Source organism: Symsagittifera roscoffensis, chromosome 4, assembly GCF_963678635.1.
Source record: "Symsagittifera roscoffensis chromosome 4, txSymRosc1.1, whole genome shotgun sequence".
Classification (NCBI taxonomy): Eukaryota; Metazoa; Xenacoelomorpha; order Acoela; family Convolutidae; genus Symsagittifera; species Symsagittifera roscoffensis.
Window position 1 is genome coordinate 7,363,888 of NC_087065.1, and position 25,323 is coordinate 7,389,210.

Sequence of the window (25,323 nt, forward strand, 5' to 3'; positions counted from 1 at the left end):
ATTTCAGCTCAATTTTAATTTTAAAAAATAAGTTTGTATTTTCTAATTTTGTTTATTTTGAGCAAAAAAAGTGAACGGTTTGATCAAAATCGTGAAGTAGCAAAAGCTTTCTCACATCTCTCCACCAACCAAATCTAATTCTTTTACAATCTGTAGAATTATAAACTAGCCGAAAAGATCAAATTAATGTATAAAATGAACGAGTCAACTGTTTTTTATCAGAAATTTTAATCAGAATTTCTTAATCAGAAATAAATCAGAAATTAATCAAGAATTCTTCAGTTTTTTGAATAAATGCATTAGTTTACCTCAGTTTGCTTCCTTCTTTTAGTATTTGAGATTGAAACAGTATTCATTCGTTTAAAAATTGAGATTTAGCTGATGACCTAAAAATATTAAAAGTAAATGAGATTGAACTGTTGGATAGTCTCGCTGATGACCCGTAAAAAAAACAGATTTATTTAAATTTTTTAGACGTGACATTATATATTACTGGAATACGCAAACACTATGCGGATTCGGCTTACAATTTACGGTTTTCGCTTGCATTTTGCTGATTCCGCTTTCATTTTTCAATTTTGCATCTCAAGTTTACTATACTTGTAAATTATTATTTGCTTGTGGATTCCACAAACTGTTCCCGATTCCACAAATACTTTTGCGGGATCAGCAAATTTGCCTTTTTAGGAGCATTTTGGAGTGGTACAGTATTTTGGCTTGTTGTGTGTGGAATCCATAACAATGAAAGTAAAATAGCGCTTTTGCTGATTCCGCGACAAATCTGATTTTGACCTGTTGCGGAATCCGCTCGCAATTCACACCCCGCTTGCAATTCACATTCCCGCATATACAAAAGTATTATCAAATCATGAAAAAAGTTTGAGCGCATTAGGTGAGTATGTGTGCTAAAATAATTGCTTATAACAGCAGGTGCAATAACATGTGCTAAAAGAAAAGCATTTCAGGAAACAAGGACTAAAGTTATTTATAGCAATATATTTTGAGGGCTGCAATATGCAGAATGTTGTAAGTGCACAAAGTGTCTAAGAACAGCTAAACAAATTCCCATAGGCAATTTGATTAAATAATTAATAGAATTGTCATTGATACAACTGAATTTTGTACTCATTTTATTGGTTCAAAAAATTTTGTTGCAGATAAACTAAGAGCAGCTTCATCGTTTTTTGATTTTCTATTTCTCAACCCAATCTATTCCTAGACCATTCTGCTCATTGACCGGCCATGGCTTATTGCTGAGGGAGCGAACTTTTTTTGATATATATATGATACGCCAGTTTAATTAAAAGTAAGTAGATCAGTCAGTATTCAGTTAACCAGAAAACAGCAGACCAGATCAGTAAACCAAAAGGGCTTCACAAATTTAGTATCAATAATAATTGTGGTTTATGCAATTCACTGAGAATATATGAAAGGCTATCCAGAGTATCTCAGCATGATCCATCTCTTTTCTGCATATTCCAAAATGAGATATTTTGTTGAGTGGCTCTTTTTTTGCGATTTTTTTTGGGTCTAGAATTTTTACGTGGTACCCTTATTGCAACTGAAATCAGTCAGGCTGTGATATGCCTGAATTGTGGGGTCAAATAACGTAAATTATGTAATTACGTGAACGGAATACTAATAAATGTATAAAACGAATTATTATTCCGACTTTCGTAATGAAAGTAACAGAATGTTTGTGCTCCGGGTGATTTTTTTTTACTTCAGACAAAATTTTTTTTGCTAGGCATTTTTGACGGATTTTTTTTGAAAAAATCATTTAAAATATATTGTTGTCCTGAGCTTAAATTCTAATAGATATTTTACCTTTGATCATTTTTTGTTAAACCATGGGGGTTTAAAGATTGCCATTTTGGTCATTTTGGGACAATTAACGAGCTATATATTTTGCACTATCAACGCGTAAGCGGAGATTCAATCCATCACCGAAATCGTTCCAAATTCGTCAAAGGAAGATTAACTGCCATCGTTGATTTATTCCTAGGAGGGAAATCTATCACTTTGTAATTTATATGGCGTGTGAGTGGATATTTTTCACAAAAAATCTCAAAGATAAAAAAAACTTCATTTTATTTCACTACATTTATTTTTTTTTCTGGTTAGCGCTCCATAGACCTTATAAGGCAGTCAGAACATTCAGGGCTTTGCCTTGATACGAGCCGACTGGTTTTTCTCAAAAAATGGTTATGCAATCAATGGTAATCAAGGCCGCAAATTTATATACCTATGATTATGTAAGTGATGTTATTATTAGGTAACTGGGTTTAATGATCTGGCTGGCAATTTACTGACGATTCGGTTTACTGGCGATCCGCTTTTCTTGTCAGTTTCTTGCGTTTTTTGGCTGACGCTGACGGTTAGTGATTGCAGTGGTGGTGTTTCGATGGTCGGTTTTTGTCCCACGCAATATTCTAAAGAATGTATTTCTGAAGTACGAGCTGGCTGCAAAGTACGCGTAGAAGTTCATTGAATTGTTCAAAACAGCTGGAAGCTTCTAAAACATAGAATTACATTAGGTAACGTTAAACTCATTGAAAATTAAGAATTTTCTCCTTTGTTCAAAACTTTGTCATAATTGCCAAAAAACGCCGGAAAAGTATGGATGTGGTTTCAAAATTAAACAATGCATACTTTTTGACAATTGTTTTTGAAGGGCTCATTTTGTAGTGCGTTTTTCATAATTCAGTGTAGTTGATATGTCATAGTACCTACTTTGTGCAGATTTTTACTTTGCAAGATTTTTGCAAAATACCCTTTCTAACAAAAATATGGTTTTTCTTTTTTCAAAAACCCCTTTTAGAAAAGAAAAAAAATATGCTGCCACATTCTATATCTTCAAGAATGTTCAGCAGGGGCGGATCTAAAATTTTCTCGAAGTATTGAGTTTTCGAAAGTTTTGTCGGCCTTTTTCGTTTTTAGGTCGACCAAATTGATTGTCTGACATCTCCCAAATCACTATTTAGACCCTATTTTGACCAAACTTTTGAGAAAAAATCGGTAAAAAAAGCATTTTAGGCATTTTTTGAAAATGTTTGACCAAAAGATTGATTTTTTTTGGCACGCGATCCCCTCAAAGTTAGTATATATTGGCGCCAAAGGCGACTTTAGAAGAATATTATGGTCAGTCAGTCGAAAATTGGCATCCCAAAATAGTACAATTGGGGACCATTTGGGTCGAAGCATTTTATAAAGCTTACATTCTTCTTAATGGGGTCTGCGAAAAATTTTCTTTGCAGGGCGATAACAAAACTTTAAAAAAATATGTCTCATTTATAAAGTGCCAATTTATATCTGGAGATTAAACCATAAAGAAAAACTTAGGCGGCGCATTTTAAGAATTTTTTTTTCAAAATTATCTGCTGGTATAACGCTCAAATTAATTTCGTAAAACACTCGAAGTCACATCCTTCATGAAGTAGAATTGTTAGTTGTTGTCCAAATAACACAAAAATCTCCGACCACAGTTTGGTTGAAAAATAAAGGTAAATAAAGCATCAACAAATTTTTCGCAGCAAAAAACTTCGAAAGGAAGAAAAAAATTCCTGTTTGTGTGTAAGTGCGTATGTGTGGGTGTGTGTGTGGGGGGGGGGGTTGGAAAGATTGTTGGCAAAACTATTTGGGCCAACTCACTCGAACATAATTGATCAAATTGGCTTCACTTGGTTTGGAGTCCGCAAATACCAGACTCAGTCGAGCCATGATTCCCAGCCCACTTAGGCATATCAGAAACGAAACACATACAATAATCAAACAAAGGGTCATCTCGCGGTCTTTTCTCGAAACGCTTGTTGATTTATGGCGCAGCTTGTAGATTATGAGGGCATTCACAAACACCATTGAAAGTCCGGGTAGAATGTAACCCCCAATGAATATGAACTCGTAGTATACAGAGAAGGTCCAGTCGTGGAGAAAATGCCAGGGGTTCGTATCATCAAAGTTGCAGTAATTTTCATCAAGTCCATACTCGAAAAAAATGGGTAGCATTGAAAGTCCTAATACGATCCAAATTGCTAGAGACGCGATTATGGCTCGTTTTGGCTTGGATTTCTGTTTGTACCAAATTGGTTTCCAGATTGCAATAAGTCGGTCAAAAGCAGCTGCTAGTAGCACATATCCAGCTAAAAATGAATAGACGAGGTTTTATGATAACTAGCCTGTATTTTAAACTTGGATAGACGTCTTGAATTCAAGATTTTTTAGTTTTGGTTTTGCTATGAATTTTTTCGTTTTCCTTTTGCAGGTTTCGGCTCAGTTTGTTTATGGAGTTTTTGCTTCGGTTTTCATTTTGTGAAAAAAAAGTGTGCACAAAACCTCAAAAGTTGTTTGATGAGTTGAAAATATGTTGCTAACGAAATGAAAGTTTTTAGTGAGCAGCTCTTTTTTGTTCTGATTACGGTAGAAGCTAAGTCACTATCGTTCACAGTACTGAAAAATTCCGAATCAATGAAACTTCACGCAACATTGAGGAATGTGGATTATTCACTTCGGCTTGATTGGTTCAGTTTTTTTTTCATTTGGTTTAATTATTCGGTTCTGCCCGAAAAACCCCCGATACCTAGAGTCAGATAATTTGGAAAGATCAGGTTTATTTTTGGTTCATCAAAGTACATTGCAGAGCGCGCCAACAGTTTGGCAAGATGACCATGTTCTTTGATGAAATCTTGGCAAACCAAACAATTTGCTGAAACAATTGTAGAAAAAAATTGTTTCATTTTTAAGAATTCAAGATCGCACCAAAATTTCCAAAATGATTTTGTGTCTAAAATGTTTGCAATTCTTTGACTTTAATCGACAAAACTAAGCAAAATTTCTGAAAAATTAGTTTGGATAAGCATTAATTCAATCAAAAGTGAACACTGAAGCAAATAGAGGTAAAAATCACCCTGATAACATTGTGTTTTGAGTTCTGAACACTTTTTTATAAAGTAAACAAAGACATTAGCTTAAAATTTTAAATTTACAATGCATGTTGCTACTTTCAAAAATGCAGTCAATTTCGAACGTGTTGAAAGCAAAACTTACCTATTTACATCAAAAATTAATGATTCAGATTTTTTGGATCGGAACAATGTTGTAAGAATTTGAATTTTTCAACACAAAAGACTGCTCTTATCACGGCAAAGCCTGAAATTTTCCGACTGCATTTTAAGGTCTTTGAAATAGTATTCTTTTTAAACAAATGGGTCAATTAAAAAAAGGAAAAAATTTTTTTAAAGTTTCTAGTTAAGAAACACCCCCAATAGCTATAAAATGATCAAAGTGATATATTTTGCAACTTGTTAATTTTTGATAGCAATCAGCATGCCTCTGAGATGGATTAAATCTCCGCTTACGCTTTAACAGTACTAAATACCTTGCGCGTTAATTGTACCAAAATGTCTTAATTGGCAATGTGTGGAAAAATGATAATAGGTGGAATACTTTTTAAATTTGAGCTCAGGAATACAAAACCTTTCTAATGATTTTTAAAAGCTTTTCAAAGTTTGGCTTATGAAAAGTTTGAAAATTGTCTGGAGAAAAAAAAACACCCCGAGCACCAACAACCCGGCATTTTCTTCGAAACAGTCCGAACAACAAAATACTCCTGAAAAAAAATTTGATTTGCTAAGAGTTTTTAAAAAATGCTTTTTTGAAAGCGAAAATTTTATACCAATAGGAAAAGAAAAAATTAAGAATACTTTTCACTTATTTGAACAGTTTTGTGATGATGTTTTGGAAAAAGTTTTCCATAGTTTTGCACAGGTTTTTTGGTTTGATATTTTACGAACTAAAATTGTTCTGAAAGTTTGCATTTATCCAGAAAAAGAACGTTTTTCCCTGAATACTTTCAAAAAATTATCCATAAAAAACTCTCAAACCTATAAGCAACATCGGCATCTAAATAAATTTACTTTGTTTTAATAACAAAAAAAACAGAGAGTTTGAGAAGTTAACTATTTTGAGTTTTTTATCAACCCGTGATGATCTTTTGCAAGACCGATATTTATCTTGAATTGAAATGCCAATACGCACACCAATTGTTCCGTTTAAACTCTATTTAGTTTAGGCACTAATATATGTAGCGCTTCAGTACGCACACAAATTGTTCCGTTTAAGTAGTATTTAGGTTTGGCACTTTTATATAATGCAGCGCTTCGAAATATGTATCTAAAGAAAAATTAGTGCAATTTGGAACCTGATCTAAACTACATTTTATGATTGGATAAATTAGATATTTTACCAATGTAAAGTATTTAATATTAACCAATCATGATCCATCTGACTAACAATCCACTTATTTGTAAGTGCTGAAATTACTTGTAATTTCAGCACCAGAGAGATTTGAATTTAACTTAGAAATTAGTTGGACTCTCCCGAGCACTTCAGCAGCCGCAATAAACCAGTATACCCTAGATCTATTGAGCCTAGCAGAGACTAGTTAAACAACCTGAGACTAGATAGTATAAGAGTAAGATTAGGATCGGTATTAGACTAAGAAGTTGCACGAATCTATCCGGCCGAAAATAAGATAGCGTGACGAGCAGACGGTGTACCCTATCCGAAATTACTCTATGAGTTATACCCTTCGGTCATAACTCATCTGGTGCGACCATAAGTCTCGAACAAGACCTTAATAGCTTAGAATTAACCAAAATAGATTAGAAATTAGACAAAAACATTTACAAAATGTTATACGACAATAATTTAATCGAAATGTCTCTACGACTCAATAGATCAGAGCCAATATTCCGAACCATAACAGAACTACCCGGAATTGGAAGAAGACCTCGAACCAGAGACGACATACGACAAAGTAGAAACTTGCCATATAGCTATATGATAGTTAGGCAAAAACCAGAACAAACTTTTATATTTAGAATACTACTGGCAATGAATTTAGATTTTCATTTGCAAACCTAAAATTTTGAAGTCAATCCTCAAAATCATTACAGGCGCTAAACAAAATTATTAATATACAATAACGATTGATAAAAAGATCTAAGATCGTTTTCCTAAAACTCTGCAGTAATATACAAAACATGTTTGAAAAATATTTATTGAAAAATAAAAAATAAAAATTAGTAGCATGACAATAAATGGTTAGTAATCATAAATCATCCTGTTGTTCCAGCTCCATCATCTAAAACATAACAGCAATCATAAACCCACTAACATCATCAAAACACTAAATCTTTCCTTTACACACATTTAAAAATTTATTAAAACTTAAATTCACTTAATTTTAAAACCAGATCATCAAGGCTTATCCTTGGATCTTAAATCATTTTCTACTTAATTAAATTTCAAATTTGATCATCAAGGCTTATCCTTGGATCAAACAGAACAACTTTGTTCTCCCCCACCCACTTAATTAGTGTCTAACGACCTCAAACGTCGATTCACTACCCAACCCTTTCTAAAGACCTAAGACTAATAGAAATTTTTAAACAAAACTAATCATTCAAATTAGGATAAATAGCGAAGAACTTCGGTTATTCATCCTTCACTTGACCCCCCCTCTTACCAGACCCAGGATAAATCTTAGACTTAGTAAGTTTAAAATAGTATCTAACGAACTACTCGCGTTCTAATTATACCTGAACCTTGTGGATCGATTTACTATTCTCCAACCCTTGAACACAATCACTACCCCTAAGTAAGATTAAGTAAGTTAACACCTTAACTTATACTAGTCACGAGAAAGTAAAAAATCATTCTTCGGAATCGATATACTTTTCTCTCCAACCCTGAACAAATAGACCCAGGTTAAGCTAACCAAAAAATCGTAAGAACTAACAGTTTAGGAAAATAGAAATCATTTAACAACCTTTTGCATCCGTCATCCTAAACCTTATGTCATTTAAAAACCTAGGAAATAAACAAACAATCGTTTTACACAATTGTGAAATAGATAACAAAAAATACGATCTTGTAATCACACCACACACACAAACAGTTGGATATATCAGAACAAAACGACAAACACTAAAGAGAAAAATAATAACTAAACAAAGACAAATAACACGAAAAAGATTTTCAAAAAATCGAAACGCATTTTCAGAATCAGAAACCAACAGTTTAGACGAACTTTATAAACTAAAAGAATCAATAGATAAAAGTTGCCCAATTCACGATCAATTATATTTCTCTGACTCAGAAACAACTTCAAATTCATCAAAAAGAGGAAAAAGAAGAATAAAAAAGCAGTATAAACACAAACCAGTACATTTATACAATCAACCAATTAGACACATTGATAATTACATATTAACAGTCATCGAACGAAAAAATGAGCTCAACGCACACCCCAGGTGAAGAAAGTCCAGATGATGATGATATCTTCCCCTTTATAGTAGATGCAACCACTGATAGAGGACAGCATATATTTTGCAAAAATTTACTCTTAAATTTGTTTGAACCCGGAATCAGTCCATGTAAAACAGAGTTCCCAGATGTAAGAATCAAAAGACAAATTATCGATCACTATCTAAAAGATATATGTAACCTAACACAACAATACGGAATCTACTCCATAGAATTCAGCTCACCAAACCAGAATCACAGTAAATATATAATTCAAACAGACGACCTTGATTTAGAATTTTCAAAAGTATTCTCAGAATATATAAAAAGCATCCAATATCATAACTCACAAAGAGCAAACTCCATATTCACCAATGAAGTTTTTGCGATAATATATAGTTATATCTCGATATTAGAAAACGAAATCCAGATACCAAATGTCTCACCGACAGAAAAATCTAAACATATAAGAGTACGACATGAAATCACACTACTCTCTAGTTTTCTAAATATAATTAAAGAAAATTTCACGAAAGATGAAGTTTCACAACATACAAAACACGACTTACAAAAACTTTTGGCATGGTTCATAATAGATTATTTCACACATAATATTGATTTAATTTCACAAGCAAGAAAAAATTTTAGACCCCAAAACTCAAACGATGATACTGCCATTACAGAACAATCAGACTATGTTTGGGACCCCGAATGGTCTCATCCCGCATTCATAAACTTCCCACAATCAATCTCAAGTCAAGCAATAAGTACGATATCTTATGTAAGAGATTATGTAAGAGTAATACCATTAACCATTGATGCAACACCATTAAACTATAATACATTTTTACCCGATATGCAAAATAATAGTTTAAACTCTACAGTCATACACAATGAAAACCTCAATGGAACTAGGAATCTTACTCAACAAGATATCCAGACACCATCACACTTCATAAATGAAGAAATCGTACACACAACAACTACACAACAAAGTATTTCACCAATACGTCCAAACTTAACAACACCAAGAAATACAAACCCTTCACAAACACAGGTAACCCTACAATCAACCGTTAAACCTTCGGTTGCCCCAAAATATTCACACATAAATTACCAAACATACAGACCCATGACAATACCGCCAAAAACACGCAAAACGTTAACTAGAAACAACTTTGCAGACCATAATTATAATTACACACATCCATCAAAAACAATTTATCAACCACGAAAAAATTTTAGTAATTATACAAGATCTCGAAACTGGGATAACCCAATGGCACCACCTAATTCAGTAAATTTCCAAACAAATTTACATCCTCCACAGGATCGTAGTGAAAACTATCCATTTTTTCAACAAAATAAAAATAAAAAACAAACATCTTATCAAATGGATTACTTATCCTCAGATGATGATTTCTTACAACCAGATATATTTGCATCCTATAATCAAGAATATCGTGGACAAGGAATACAGAAATCACATACATATAATAGAATTTTTTCTCCACAACCAATAGATACACAAAATCAACAACCAATTCAGCAACAAAACCCAATTAATACACAATCTTTTCAACCAATTCAGCAACAAAATCCAATGATTGCAAACTCGTACCAACCAACACAAATGCAAAATGAAATACCACTCCCATATTATCTTCAACAACACGAAATAACAAGAAATCAACTTTCAAATTTTTCTCAAATGCCAAATGCAGCAGAATCATTACAAATGACAATGAATCCATACCTTATGGGTGGATCATCAATAACATCAAATAAACCTTTAATGGTATTCACAGGAACAGACCCTGAATATTCTGTAGAAGATTATTTAAATGCAGTAACAGCAAATTTGATTTTAAATATAGGACCTGAACCAATTAATACGCCACTACATCAAAACTGGATACATCGACGCACAGCGTTAATACAAACAACTTTAGATGGCGCAGCCCAAAAATGGTTTTCAGTATTGCCTATAGAAATAAAATCAAATTGGAAAAGGTTTACACAAGAATTTTCAAAAATGTTTGACTCCGAAAGAAACAAACAACAACAAAGAGTTTTATGTAATGAAATTCGCAGATTACCAAACGAAACCATCAAGCAATTAGCAGTACGAATCGAAACACTAGTTCGAAAAGCATATTCATTAAATACACATGACTATAAAAACACAAAGATGACAGAAATCTTAATGATGACCTTAACACCACAATTAAGGAAAATAGCAATAAAAAAGAGAGCATCCCATCCTTCTTCAATTCGAGAACCCGATTTAGATTTTCGAAAACTAGTAGACAAACTAGAACAAGCAGAAATCACAATGAAACTCGAAGAAACGGAAAATCTGAAATTACAATACGTTAACAGAATTGAAACAGCTTCCACAAATATAAACAATATACAGGAATCAGATACAGACCTCGTTGAAAAAATCACTGAAATACTTAATATTTACGAAAAACACCCAAACTTTAAAGGCAAACCATCTTTCAAAAAATGGTGTAATTATTGCCGACGATACGGACATAGTATTTCTGAATGTAGACAAAAACAGCAAGACAATCAAAATAAACCTCAAAAATATAAAGAACCAAATAAATCATTCTATCAATACATGAAAAAAGATCAAAATCTACCGAACAAAACAGTCTACAGCAACAACAGTTCAGGAAAACCACTCCCGAACAATACAAACTATACAAGAAATCAATCACCATATAACTCAAGTTATAGAGGAAGATCACCAGAACGAAGAAACACGCAAAATTCATCACAAAATCACTACAATAGACCAAATAGTCGAAATAACTACTCCAGATCAAATTCAAATACACAACGATTTGTTTCTAGATCTAATTCCCAATCAAGAAATAATTACTATCCAAACAACCAATCACGAAATTCATCATACAATAGGAATAGAAACTACTCCAATAATCGGAATAGAAGTTATTCAAACAACCGAAACCAGAATTACCCGAACAATCAATCAAGGAATAATTCATATAATAGATCGAACTATAACAGACCAAACAATAATTACCAAAACAGATCACGAAATAATTCACAAAATCGACATTCAAGTTATAATAATCGTTATAGAAATTATTCCCAATCACCACACAGGAATAATAACCATTATAATAATTCTAATAATCGCCATAGAAGCAGTACACCTAAACATCAAAGGAATATAAATCAAGTACAATCTAATCCAGAAACAACATCAGACCCTCCAGGTATTGATGACACAGTAACTGATACGTTACAACTCAATCAAATAAACTGTACATCATCAGATTCAGAAAGTGATACTGAAAACACTCTTTCTATCAATATGATAAAAGTCGAAAATGACTATGAATCTGTCATATATGAACAACCCTTTCCATCACACATATATGAAAATCAATCAGAATTTCTTCAAAATTATTACACTACACCCATAAATTCCACACCAACGACACAAGAAACAAATGAGATTAACACTACAAATCAAACCAATAAAAATACCAAAACAAAATGCTTGAATACAAACCTACATTCAACATAAGTAACTACACAGAGGACCAACAAAAATTTTTAACAATGTTTAATTTCCAACATTCACAAATAACACAAGACGAATTCGAAAAATTAGCCAAACAGCTAATTAAATATTCATCAGTCTATGCAACATCAAAATTCGATGTTGGAAAAATCAGTTCATCACTACATCTCCCGTTAAAACCAGACGCAGTTTTCAAAAAACAGAGAGCAAGTAAAGTACCAATTCACTTACATGATAAAGTGAACAGATTACTCGATATTTTAGAACAATACAACATTATATCACCAGTTAATAAAGAAGAACAACCAAAAGGCAACACATTTATCAACCCTGTTATCATTCTAGCTAAGGAGAATCATTGAAAATCGTTCTCGATGCTAGATACCTCAATTCACTTATAGATGAATCAAAATGTAATTGGCCCATTGAACCAATACAAGTTATTTTAACAAAAATAAACGGCAAATACTTTACAACCGCCGATATGAATAGTGCATACAATCAAATGTCACTAGATGAACAATCACGACGTTTAACACAATTTGTTATCGGAAACCAACAATATGAATTCAACCGCTTATTCTATGGAATATCCATAGGACCAGCAGCATTTTCAGCTTTTATGAGCAAAATTTTTAGACCACTGATACTCAAGAAAAACGCAATCACCTATTTAGACGATGTTTTTATGCAATCACAAACAAAAGACGAGATGTTCAATGTTTTAGAAAAATATCACCAAATACTTCAGAACGAAAATCTGAAGGCCGCCCCCGATAAATCACACTTCTTTTTGACAAGAGTTAAATTCTTAGGACATAATATAGAAAGAAAAACAATCACTCCATTGAAATCACGCATTGACGCTATTCAAAAACTTCAACCACCAACAAATAAAAAGAAAATCCAAGAATTTCTTGGAATGTTAAACTTTTTAAGTAAATATGTTTATAAAATGCAATTATATCTACGACCATTTTATAACATCCTTAGACAACAAAATAATTTTGAATGGAACACAGAACATCAAACACGATTTGAAGAAGTAAAGAAACTTTTAACTGAACAAATTTCAAACACAATTCCAGATTCAAATCAACCATTTTATGCAATGTGCGATGCTTCGAACTTTGGCATCGGTGCAGCACTATTACAATCACATAATGGTACAAATAAAATGAACCTCATATCAGCAAATTCTCGATTATTCACTCAAGCAGAGCTACGACTCTCAACTCTAATGAGAGAATGTACAGCCATAATATATACACTGACAGAATATGAATTTCTGATACTTGGATCAAAACATCCAACAGTTCTATTCACAGACCATAAACCAATCATCTTTCTCTTTACACAAAAATCTAACCCAAACCACCGAGTTTACAGATTTCAACTAATTCTAATGAAATTTCCAAACTTACATATAGTTTGGACTGCAGGAAAAAATCTTGCATTACCAGACACCTTAAGTCGAAATACACCACCTGAATTACTTACACGAAAAACAACAGTTGAAATACCCAAAAACATAAAATTCTACCTTGCAGAAAACGAAACATCACCCCGATTGGAATGCAAATATGCAGTAAAAACTGATATTGAACAATCACAAATAAATAGTTTACAACATTTCCCACTTTATTTAGATTGTCAAAATAATCATTATGAAGTTGATTTACTTGGAACATCAACTTTCAAACCAATCCCATATTCTCAATGGATAAAAAATAACACCCAACAAAAACGAACAAAACAACACCCGCCTAAGAAAGACCATTTTCCACTAATTGAAAAAGAAGATTTAACTGATAAAATAAATTTATCAGGACCACAAACAAATGATTCAAAATACACAATAAATCAAGTTTTTGACCTTCACGACCCACTTGATACAATACCCTTATCTAAATTAGAAATCGAAAACATTTTTCTTCCCCCAACAGAAATAATTACAATTTCAACACTGAAACAATATCAAAACCTTGACCCAGTAATTCGACAACTGAAATCATGGCACAAATATAAAACTAAACCTATCAAAGCAGATTCAACCATTTTAGGAAATAAAACACTCCTCCGATATTTTCGAAAATTCAATAATACAACAATTAACGAAAACACAGACCTTCTAGAATACAAATTAAATGAATCTACAGTTCCATGTCTCCCTTTAAGTATGATTCTTATAGCTTTTAATATTTCACATACACAAAATATTAAAGGACACTCTGGATCAGAGAAAACATATTCAAATTTTATACAAAACTTTTATTTCCCAAATGCACCAATTTGGATAAAAGTACTATGCAATGACTGTATAGTATGTCAACTAAATAAACCTTACCCAAATCAAAAACAAATAGCACAAAAACAAGATTTTAAAGGACAAAGTTTGTACTTTAACCATCGTATCTCATTTGATACTAAAGGACCAATTTCACCCTCATCCGAAGGAAACTCCTACATTATGGTAATTGTTGACGCATTTACACATTATGTAGCACTTAACCCAGTACCACATTGTAACGCTTATTATGCTTACACAACGCTTTATGAACACTGGATAGCAAAATTCGGACTACCAGAAATTTTAGTTACAGACAACGGTACAGAATTCATAAATAATGAAATCATCACACTATGTCATCTATATAACATCAAACACAAACCACGTACATCTCACGCACCTTGGACAAACGGCTTAGTCGAAGGTATGAACCGTTCATTACAAGAATACCTCAGATGTATCATCAATGGAAGTGATACAAGATATACCGAATGGTCAGCAGATGTAAAACTATTTCCCTTAGCATATAATTCACAAATTACGACAACTCTAGGAATGTCACCACATGAAATGGTTTTTAACCAAAAGCCACGCAAACCAATAATGTTTACAGCAAACTCTCATAAAAACGCACAAGGTTATTGTCAACCAAATAAAGACTCAATTTGTTATAACCTACCATTACATACACACGATGAAGATCATTTTCATCACCCACAAATTCTTAAATTAGCCTCCGGTACACACACCGAATGGATTTTAAACAGAGATAAAAAACACAATGAAATTTATCAAAAAGTAACAAAAAAGTTGTTACAAAGGCAAAATATTAATGAACAAATAAATTCACGCTTTACACCAGCCTCCGATTTAAAAATTGGAACATTTGTTTTAATACCCAATTTTAATACTCAAAAAGGAATTTCAAAAAAGTTACAACCCCTTCGTAAAGGACCATACCAAATAATTGCAAAACCCACTGATGTCACATATAAAATCACCGACTCAGACAAAAAAGAAATCGTTCAACACCGAAATAACCTATTACCTTATTATCCAAAAGAATACGCACTTCGCGAACTAACTCAATTATATTCTTTTACAGGTTTAAAAGTTATTCAAAATGGCCCACATACGGAAAATACAACAAAGGAACAAAATGATATTCACCTCGGAAATCAAAATACAAAATCAACTACCACAAAAAACAATACAAAAAATCTAGATCAAAATACATCTCAAAAAGAAAGAAAAAATAGAAAAATGACAGAACAAATAATACCCCAAGAACAAATCGACAAATCAGAACATAGAGAGTCTTCACGACTTAGAAATCAACCACGTAAAAATTATAAATTATTCATCCCACAATCTAAAATATTAAAGAAAGTTGAATTTCAAAAACAACTTTAATTCTACATTTAATAATCTTTGCACCTCTGAAACATTTTACACTTTCATTTTTCAAAATAACATGCTGACAAACACGCAGCGATTCTAGTTCATAATTAGCCAATAGGATTCATCCAATCCGTCACCTTCTCTAACTCTAACACAAACCAACTAGACGAACGATATTAAACCCCAGGCATATCTATAACTATAACTTTACGACCTCCAGGTCAAAAATAAGCAAACCACTCCAACTTGACAACTAAAATAAATATCACCATAATATCATAACCCTCCCTTATCTAATAAACCAAAGATCAACAATATTTCCCCAACTCAGCCCTCAAATACCCCCCAAACAAATATGTTAAATTAGCCTAAAGTAAAAGAACGACCATTTTAATTAGCCTAAAGTATAAAAATCTCAAAAATACCCCAGATCATTTGACAAATGAAAATAAAGACAAAGAAGACCTCCCGATCACCATAAAAATTGCCCCCAACAATTTTTCACAAAACTCAACCCACTTGTCAAAAAACCAATAAATAATCCGACCACACTTAAAAATTGCCTCAAACAACAAAAAATATTCGATCAAGAAGTCATTTTTTAAATGCTCTTCTATCAAACAGTCACAAAAATTATCACAAACCTCAAACAATTTTTTACGATGCTTGAAACTTTCATAATATTTCTTTTTGATATCCTTGAATATTTTCTACACTATATTCGAACTATTTCTCCAACTTTCAAAAACCCTTGATTATATCCACAGGTACGATTCATACAACTTGTCTAAATGATACGAACTATTTTCAGTAGAACTGATATTTTTCTACTATTTGTAATTTTCATAACATTTCTATCATCCCTCATTTTGACCATATGCAAATGTATAAAGAAAGCAATCATCACATTCGCTCTAGCAACAATCCTCCTAATTCTTTTCTTAGAAGAATACTATAATAAACATAAACTTTTTCACTAAAAGAATAGACCAAAAAACTATCAAAAATTGCTACCCAACAGTCATAAAATCAGTCTTCACCGACATCATCCCAAGATAATCCAACAACACCTTCAACTACCCAAAATCCTCAAACATCTACACGAATTTCCTTTCAAGATAACCCATACACTTTTGAAGAACGACACGCTCGTTTATCAGAACCACTAGAACCAGCTCAACGACAAGCACCTCTAAGCGAACCAACATATAACTTATACCCGACACTACCACAAGAATTAAGTAGAATAAGAAACCCTAGTCAAAACCAAAATACAATCGAAATAAATAGACAAATTATACATCCTCGACGAAACAGAAATTTTCAAACTCCCCGAGTTCATTTTGATATACCTCAATCCCCATCACAAAACACTCCAGAAAACCCCATTGGTATATTACCAGAAACCCCTACGCTTCTTTCACAACGTAGCACCTCAAGCCTACCATCAGATTATTTAGGTTCAACACCAACATCTGAACAAATACGTGAAAATCCCTTTAACCCCCCAAACCAGGCATCACGACTACCATATTGGACAACACATTCATTTACACAAGGTGAACTAAATTTATTCAATGATCCAATAGATATTTCTACGGATACAACAACATCCTCATCACTACCAGAAACATTATCACTACCATCAACACCATCAATAAGCCAGATTTCACCACCACCTTTTAACTTAAATTTTCCAAATAATCTCGACGCCAGATATCGAGAACAATCATCAATAAATATTCCTTTATGACTAGATTGGAATACATTTACAGCACCTCCACCATTATTTGGACAACATCAAGAAAGTAACCGCCTTCATAACTGGGCACTTAATAGATTACAATATCGCCAAGATATTCACAACGATATCCGTGATCACAATATTCAAATACTCCAACAAAACAGTTTACAATTAAAGTTTGAAATCACAGTTAAGTTAAATAATATTACCCAACATCCCTACCCATTAAATCCACCTAACATAACAGCTCAATCACTACCACCACCGTTTATAACTACTGAAGTAATATAAAAATACGACAGATATACCAAAAACACAATTGGCTACATTACATTTTATAATCCATACTCAGGATTATCATACACATGTATATTCTAAAATTATTAATTTTTCTCCAACTCCCTTTTCTAGTAATCTCAAATCAAAACATAAACCCTTCCCCTCGTACAGGACCACAAGATTTATTAGTAACACATTACGATTGTGAAGAAAATGAACAAAAAACACTACATAAATATGCAATAAATCAAGTATCACAATGTGAAACAGAACCACAAGCTATAGAAACCACAGATGTAATAGCAACACTCTATTCAAAAGCCCGAGCAACAACAGTTACAGGTTATAAATTCACAGCAACATTTTCCGAAAAGAAAGTACATTGTTCACAAGTCTCAAACGGAAACAAAAACCGACTTGACCATGAATCATTCTATCAAAGTAATATAGAACGTCTTTTACATCTCAATCCCGACGATTGTAAAAATGAATTACTTAGACTAAACATCACACAAAATAAAAACTCCCAAAGAAAGTTAGTTAATTTTCAAGTTTTTCCAGACTCTGTACATCAATCACAACTTGAAAGACACCAAGGACATATAAAACTAGACGAAAAATACCCATATAACGGCGCACACGGACGATTAACCTATGACATGCACGATAAACACTGGATACCACACATTGGTATAAATGACCCATCAAACTGCAAAGCAGACACAAAAAATAAAGGATACCAAGAAATAATGTTTTTCGATTGGAAAATACAACTCGAAAAAATACAACTCACACGAGATTTATCAGACAACACAATGATCTATCAAGGAATTAGATTACCTTGTAAAAACGACCAAGGTTATTGCGACCCTACAACAAGAACACAAGCAACAATTGTTTGGTTCCCCGAAGACACATGTGCAACATTTCAAGTAGCAAAAATACACGCTCGTATGATAAAATTTCACGAAAAATATTTTATACAATCAATACCATATGAACAAGTAAATCCATTACGAAAAATAAGTTCTAATTTCCGAAACATTCAAAATATAGAAAATAAATTAACACGTTTTCAAATATATCAAGAGACAGAACTTGCATGTAAATACAGAAACCCACTTCACAAAACACAATACTCTGAAATATTAGTTGAATACGAAAATGGATTCGACATGACCACTGGAAAACTAAAAGTCGACCCATACGCCACAAGTCATCCTCCAAATGAAGGAACATCATACATACCAGTTCATTTTCAAAAGAATACAGGTCAACCTGGTGGACATTTAAAGCCCCAGACGATCAAAGCACACGTTTACAAGAACTATCACTAATGAATAGTACATATTTTGGTAATATCCACTATGATATTCACTTAGATATGAAACTAGACTACACGATTAGCCGAATTTTTCAAGAAATGTCACTCTCCGAATTAAAAACACTACACCAACTATGTGAATTAGAAAGAACACAAATATTACAATCACTTGCACTAGCAGTATTAAAAATACCCTACGCAGGATATTTACTATCAGGAAATAGATCAAATTTTTTAGACTATGAAGGAAACATCTTATGGTTTTATACTTGTACTAAAAAAGTATCACCACTATACGTTTTTGAAGACAAACGATGCTATAAAAGAATCCGTATCTTATATAAGAACAAAGTACATTTCGTTGACACACTTTCACGAAGAACCTATTTCTGGGATACCGCAGTCCCATGTGGATCAGAAAATAGCCACAACGTAGTACAACTAAACCCTGATGAAGATAAATATTACCTTCTCACCCCATATCCCACATTAATGCAATCACTCAAAAAATTTTCACCAGAAAGCATTCGCGCTATTGCTCGAAACCCAAATATAGACTTACAATCAATAGGAATATATTCAAAGTCAGATATTCAACATCACATTGGAACACAACAATTCCAGGAATTATTAACACAAATGGACACTATACAAAGACAATCAATTGACCAAAACTTACGCAAACTTGCAGAAACCGCAGGATTTGCAGACATCTATACGCAAGACTATAGCGGATATTTTAAAGACATTAAAGATTATATATATCTAAACGGTGAAAAATACCGTCCCCAAGATATATCACCTATCAATATTTTTAGCTTTGTTACACTCAAGAATGAAATTCTTGATTTTCTAGGATGGCCCTATTACATCTTAGAAAAATTGACTATTTTATACGCAATGTTTAACTTTATTGGATTTCTTTTCTCACTTTTAAAAGGAATCTACAACACATGTGCTATACACACACAAGTAAACAGACAAGCAAGTGTAGCACGCATACTATTTGCAGGATTTTTTGGAATCTTTTCTACATCTATAAACAAAATTCTTTTAGACGCACAAATAAAAGAATATAACACAAAAATAGCAACAAGACAGAACACATACGACGAAGAACATAACAATGTAGACACAACACCAACAGAACCACAGTTACCACCCCTACCACATAACCATCCATTATCCCTAGTCCCACGTAATTTTCGAAATTTACACACTATCAAAATTTTAGACCAACCATATCACAAAGTCCCATCCAACATATAATGCCGCACCACTCACAAGATGAAAATACTTATGAACAAATTATAGAACAACCCCATACCACCGCTTTTCAGTCTCAAAATAATAATTTTTTTAGCCCACGATGAGCCGACAACTTGGATCCCTACACCGATCAAATTCCCATCCAACCAACCTCACCACTCCAATCCAAATAATACCACTTTTTGCTTTTCCGCCACCCGATTTCCCCACCAGTAATGTAACATCCGGCATGAATTCCGATACTAATTCCCACATCTCAGTTTTATACTCCATCTCACAACTCAATAACCCGAATATTGAAACCCCCGATGAATTTGCCGACTCTGAACCATCTCCATCAAATAATTTTCACACCAACTCCTCAAATTTTTCTCAACCCAATTTTCAACCCATACTACCAAATAACCCTGACCCAACCAATTTTAAACCCTCTTATGCTTCCCAAGTCACTCCAACATACTCCTCACTTCACTCAGACCAATCATCTCATTCTCCAGACACCCCCCGAATCTCCCCAGAACTAGATAATTTCATTACCCTACAACAACAACCCTACCACCTTGACACCCCAACCATAAACCAAATCTCATCCACAATAGATTCATCCAACCCTCCTACCCCTACACCCTCTTCAATTTATACCGAATCATTAGCACCATCATCCACAACTACTGAATCTTCACTTAGCACTAACAGAGCTTACCGCACTTTTAAAAGAAAGTTCCCCAACCATCCTTTCCCAGCGAAACCAGGAACAGCCCGTGAATATATCAACCATCCAAAACACACTAACACAAAAGAATTTTTAGCTATCACCTTACCCTCATTTCCACAATACACCTTAAACACCCCTCACGACACTAACGAGACACGTAACTTTGTAGACGAATACGTTTTAATGCCTACCCTTCCTTGGACCTCATATTATCATTTTACTAATCCCCTTTGCTTACCTTTATCTAACACTCACATCGATATAGAACGAAATAAGGACATGCTATATCGACTCACTACACCACTAACACCTAGACAATTTACTTACATTGGATATAAAAAATCACTAAAAACACACACTGCACCCCGAGCAAATGAATATACACTAGAATATTACGATCATAACATCATCAGAGCTAACCAAGATCAATTCTTAGACGACGATCGCTTCGCTAATCCACAAATTACCGAGAAATTTTTCATCAAGACACCATATATATTTACACTAAACATCTTCGATCGAAAGTTTGATCACATTATTTCAGAAGCACTAACAGACACACAAGCATACGAAAGTTTTAAAGAACGCTTCCAACTATTTTCACTAACCTTTCATTTCCTTGCACCACACGAAAGAGATTTACACTGCTCACACGATATTATGTTGCGCACTAAACAAACCCACACATATAGTTATTATCGCTTCATCCAAAATCACTTTGACCTACACACACCCTCTAGACAACCACACCATCGTTTTCAATTCATTAATTCCAAATACACTTCACCATTTTTCCTAAATTTCACATATTGTATTAAAGACACTAACCTCCATGGTATTCTTCGTAATTATGATCCCATAACCCAAATGTACATCTTCTGTCCCATCACCAAGACCTTCAACGCCGAAGAATCCCGACCCTTCCTTATCCCGCACGAGTTTGTACAACCTATAGAAATCCCAATTTTAGAATTCATCCACAACACTAAATTCAATCACAAATTATATAATCTAATCCAAAACACACCTTATGAGTTTGCAGTTGGCACTGAAGAACTAACCACTATCAAGGCACTTCAATTGCTTTGGCCACTGCTTCAGACTAAAAATATCATCCGCATCTTAGCTAAACTACTAACAACTTCAGAACTAATTCACGACATCTTCCCCCACGGTTTTTTCCCCGACGACTAACAGGTAAGTATGAATTAAATGAATATTACTAACTAGTTAAAATATTAAAAACTCACCATTCTTTATCCATGTTTTCTTTAGATTTTTAGCCTTCATCCGACGATCACCTACAAAAACCACAAAAAACAAATAAAGATCGCAAATTTCATCAAACAGATTTCAACAATTCTATTAATCTCTTACACTTATAAATTTATAAATTTAATACCAATACAGTAAATTCATTTCTAAAATTTCCCCACAAGCAGTAAATCTAATTATGATGAAAATTTGTAACTTAAAATTCCCCCATAACTAGCAGTAAATTTCCAAATTCTATGTAGTAAATTAATAAAATGCAATTGCAGTACTAACCTTTTGATATTCTCATTCATTCGCACAGAAATTCTATCCACACTCGCACAGCTCGCCCACGAAGAATTGTTTCAAATAATGAATTTCAGTTTCAAGTTTTCACACTCAACAACTCTAACATATAATAACATGTTTCAAACTTTCCTTTAACCCGGTTGGAAAGGAATCATATACTAAACAAAACTAACCAACGCAGCTTACTAAATACCACAAATCATAGAATAACAGCATGACTAAGAAAAGGAAACCAACGGTACCCAAACCGGATTAACCCAGTTTAAAACTGGATAATTTATTCTTTTGAAGACTATTATAAAGTCTAAGAAAGAAATAATAAAACACAAAAAAGTCGAAAGACAAACCCATACCACGAACAATTTGATTTTTGAAAAAAGGACACAACCAACAAAACATAAGAAAAACCACAACAAACCCAACATAAAACGTTGTCACATAACAGGACTTCTCACAAAAACCGCATGCAATCATACTCCCACTCCTGGCCTAACCCACCAGGAAGGACGTCCTGAGCATGCTCTATAGCCGGCCTAACCCACCGTGCTACATCCACGCTTTGTGACCACACTCCTATTTTTAATAAGAGCTACTCAAGGGTGAGTAACTCTTCAAAATAACTGAACTAAAACAAAAAGCTTTTGTGAAAACAACTAACTAAAATCATAATTAAAAAATATTAAACTAATAAAAGTTTTATAAAATGTAAATTACATTATGCAATACATAGATCAGAATACAACACCAAGGACGAACATCCAAAGACAAAACGACCTCACTACACTCGAGAAAGAATGGCCAACTACAATCAATATGCCGCTCACAATCACAACTCAAAGGATTTAGAGTACGACTTGACTTCGCAGAAAAGGACTTCATTGAACTAGACCAATGACCACCTCGATGTTCAAGTATACGTACAGATCCGAGTAACCAGGCATCCCCTCCACGCACAATCTCCACGCCATTCCTAGACAAGGTCAAAACACAAAGAAGTTCTCATCAATGAAACCTGACATAGCCAACCATTCTGAAATCAGATTTGAGTTTGTTGCGAAAACCCAGTCGTTGTCTTGAGAAGACACAACGATTGAATCTGGGACTTCTCTAATAAGAAAACCCAGAAGAAATAAGATGTTCGCCAAATACCAACGTCCATCATCCATCCTTTGAATTGCAGAAAGACTATTCTAAAAAACTCTGTAAAACCCGGATGGGTGGAACCTGATCTAAACTACATTTTATGATTGGATAAATTAGATATTTTACCAATGTAAAGTATTTAATATTAACCAATCATGATCCATCTGACTAACAATCCACTTATTTGTAAGTGCTGAAATTACTTGTAATTTCAGCACCAGAGAGATTTGAATTTAACTTAGAAATTAGTTGGACTCTCCCGAGCACTTCAGCAGCCGCAATAAACCAGTATACCCTAGATCTATTGAGCCTAGCAGAGACTAGTTAAACAACCTGAGACTAGATAGTATAAGAGTAAGATTAGGATCGGTATTAGACTAAGAAGTTGCACGAATCTATCCGGCCGAAAATAAGATAGCGTGACGAGCAGACGGTGTACCCTATCCGAAATTACTCTATGAGTTATACCCTTCGGTCATAACTCAAATTATTGGTCTTTCTGTTAATGTCTGTCAAAAATATAACAACTGCATCGGAAAAGTCAATGTGTAAAATTATGTTAGTTTTATAAAAAAAAGTTTATATGGAAACTTGTAAATCACCTGCGCTTGAAGAAAAGTAAGTAAACCATCCAAGAAAACGACAGAGAAGAGGATGAAGGGTGAAGAAACTAACTCCTAGAAAAGCAAGCATTGCTTCCATGATTCCATCTTGGAACGCCGCTATAGTGTCACTCACAGCCAGACATTTAATGAATGTTTGTCCCGAAGACTTTTTTGTGAAACTAGATGCCGTCAAATAGGCAAAGAAGTTTCCGGCAAAACCCAGAAAGGCGGTCACTATAGTAATAAACTGAAACAAAAAAATGTAAATTAAATAAGATTATCTATTTTTTTTTGACGCAAAGCGATTCCTGCAAAAATGCCTTTTCTTCGGTTGTCTTTTCTTCGAAGCCATATGGATTGATCTAAAGTTTTCAGAGTAAATTAATCTAAAACTTAAACTGACCTGAAAAACTTTGACTGGTAGTTGATATCCAAAATTCATCATTTGTTTTTCTTCACCGGTCGCATTCATTGCCAACAGTAATAGGTAAAATAGTCAAAAAGATTAAATTATTGTTTTATAGCCCTTGAAATTGTTTTGATTCGCCGTAAATATAACCTTTCAGCGCATTTTTTAGATGAAAAGAAACTGGATACCAATTAAACAGAGAAGCCATTGTTAGGAATCAAAAAGGAAAGAATAAAAATTGTATTGAGTTTTCAGAAGAACAGGAATTGAAAATTGTTGATTTTAAGGGACGATTTTAAGGTTATATGTTCGACATTGAGTTTTTGCGAGACTTAATTAAAAGTTTATGTTTTCAAGAAGTTGAAGTAGTTAGTGCTTTTAAACAAAACTGTGTAATTTATAGAGGTTTTTCCGTAGAAGATCAGCGGTGTTTTTGCCAATGTTTGCTGCGTGTGTAATTTATGTGTAAGTGTTCATGGGGGATATGAATTATGATTTTAGTGAAATTAAGCTCCTCAGGTTTTCATATTGCTGAAGATGGTGTTTTTTGAAGTGAGTATTTTGAAAGCAATGCATCACTTGTTGAAAATCAAGATTGACTGTTTCTTTTTCTACATTTCTTTTCTAAAAATTAATTCAGGGATGTTTTTTTATTTTATAGCTAAGTTTAGTTGTTAAATACGCCAATTCTTGAGACTTAAAATTAAAAGCT

General features: G+C 33.4%; 1 protein-coding gene across 1 annotated transcript; it reads right to left on the minus strand.

Annotated features, from left to right (window-relative positions):
• Positions 1 to 2,285: 2,285 nt before the first annotated feature.
• Positions 2,286 to 24,749, minus strand: LOC134845186 (somatostatin receptor type 1-like). The gene is made up of 4 exons (XM_063862080.1): positions 24,606 to 24,749; positions 24,200 to 24,449; positions 3,652 to 4,139; positions 2,286 to 2,515 (listed from the first exon to the last, which is right to left on the minus strand). The coding sequence occupies exons 1-4, from the start codon at positions 24,672 to 24,674 to the stop codon at positions 2,345 to 2,347; spliced, it is 978 nt and encodes a 325-aa protein (XP_063718150.1). The 5' UTR covers positions 24,675 to 24,749; the 3' UTR covers positions 2,286 to 2,344.
• Positions 24,750 to 25,323: the final 574 nt, after the last annotated feature.

Excerpts from the sequence above, each read along its gene's own strand:
- LOC134845186 (XM_063862080.1), bottom strand. The coding sequence starts at position 24,674 with ATGAATGCGACCGGTGAAGAAAAACAAATGATGAATTTTGGATATCAA. Across the intron at positions 24,450-24,605 it reads TACCAGTCAAAGTTTTTCAG|TTTATTACTATAGTGACCGC; the intron begins GTCAGTTTAAGT and ends TTTTTGTTTCAG. Across the intron at positions 2,516-3,651 it reads ATTTGATCAATTATGTTCGA|AAGCTTCCAGCTGTTTTGAA; the intron begins GTGAGTTGGCCC and ends TCTATGTTTTAG.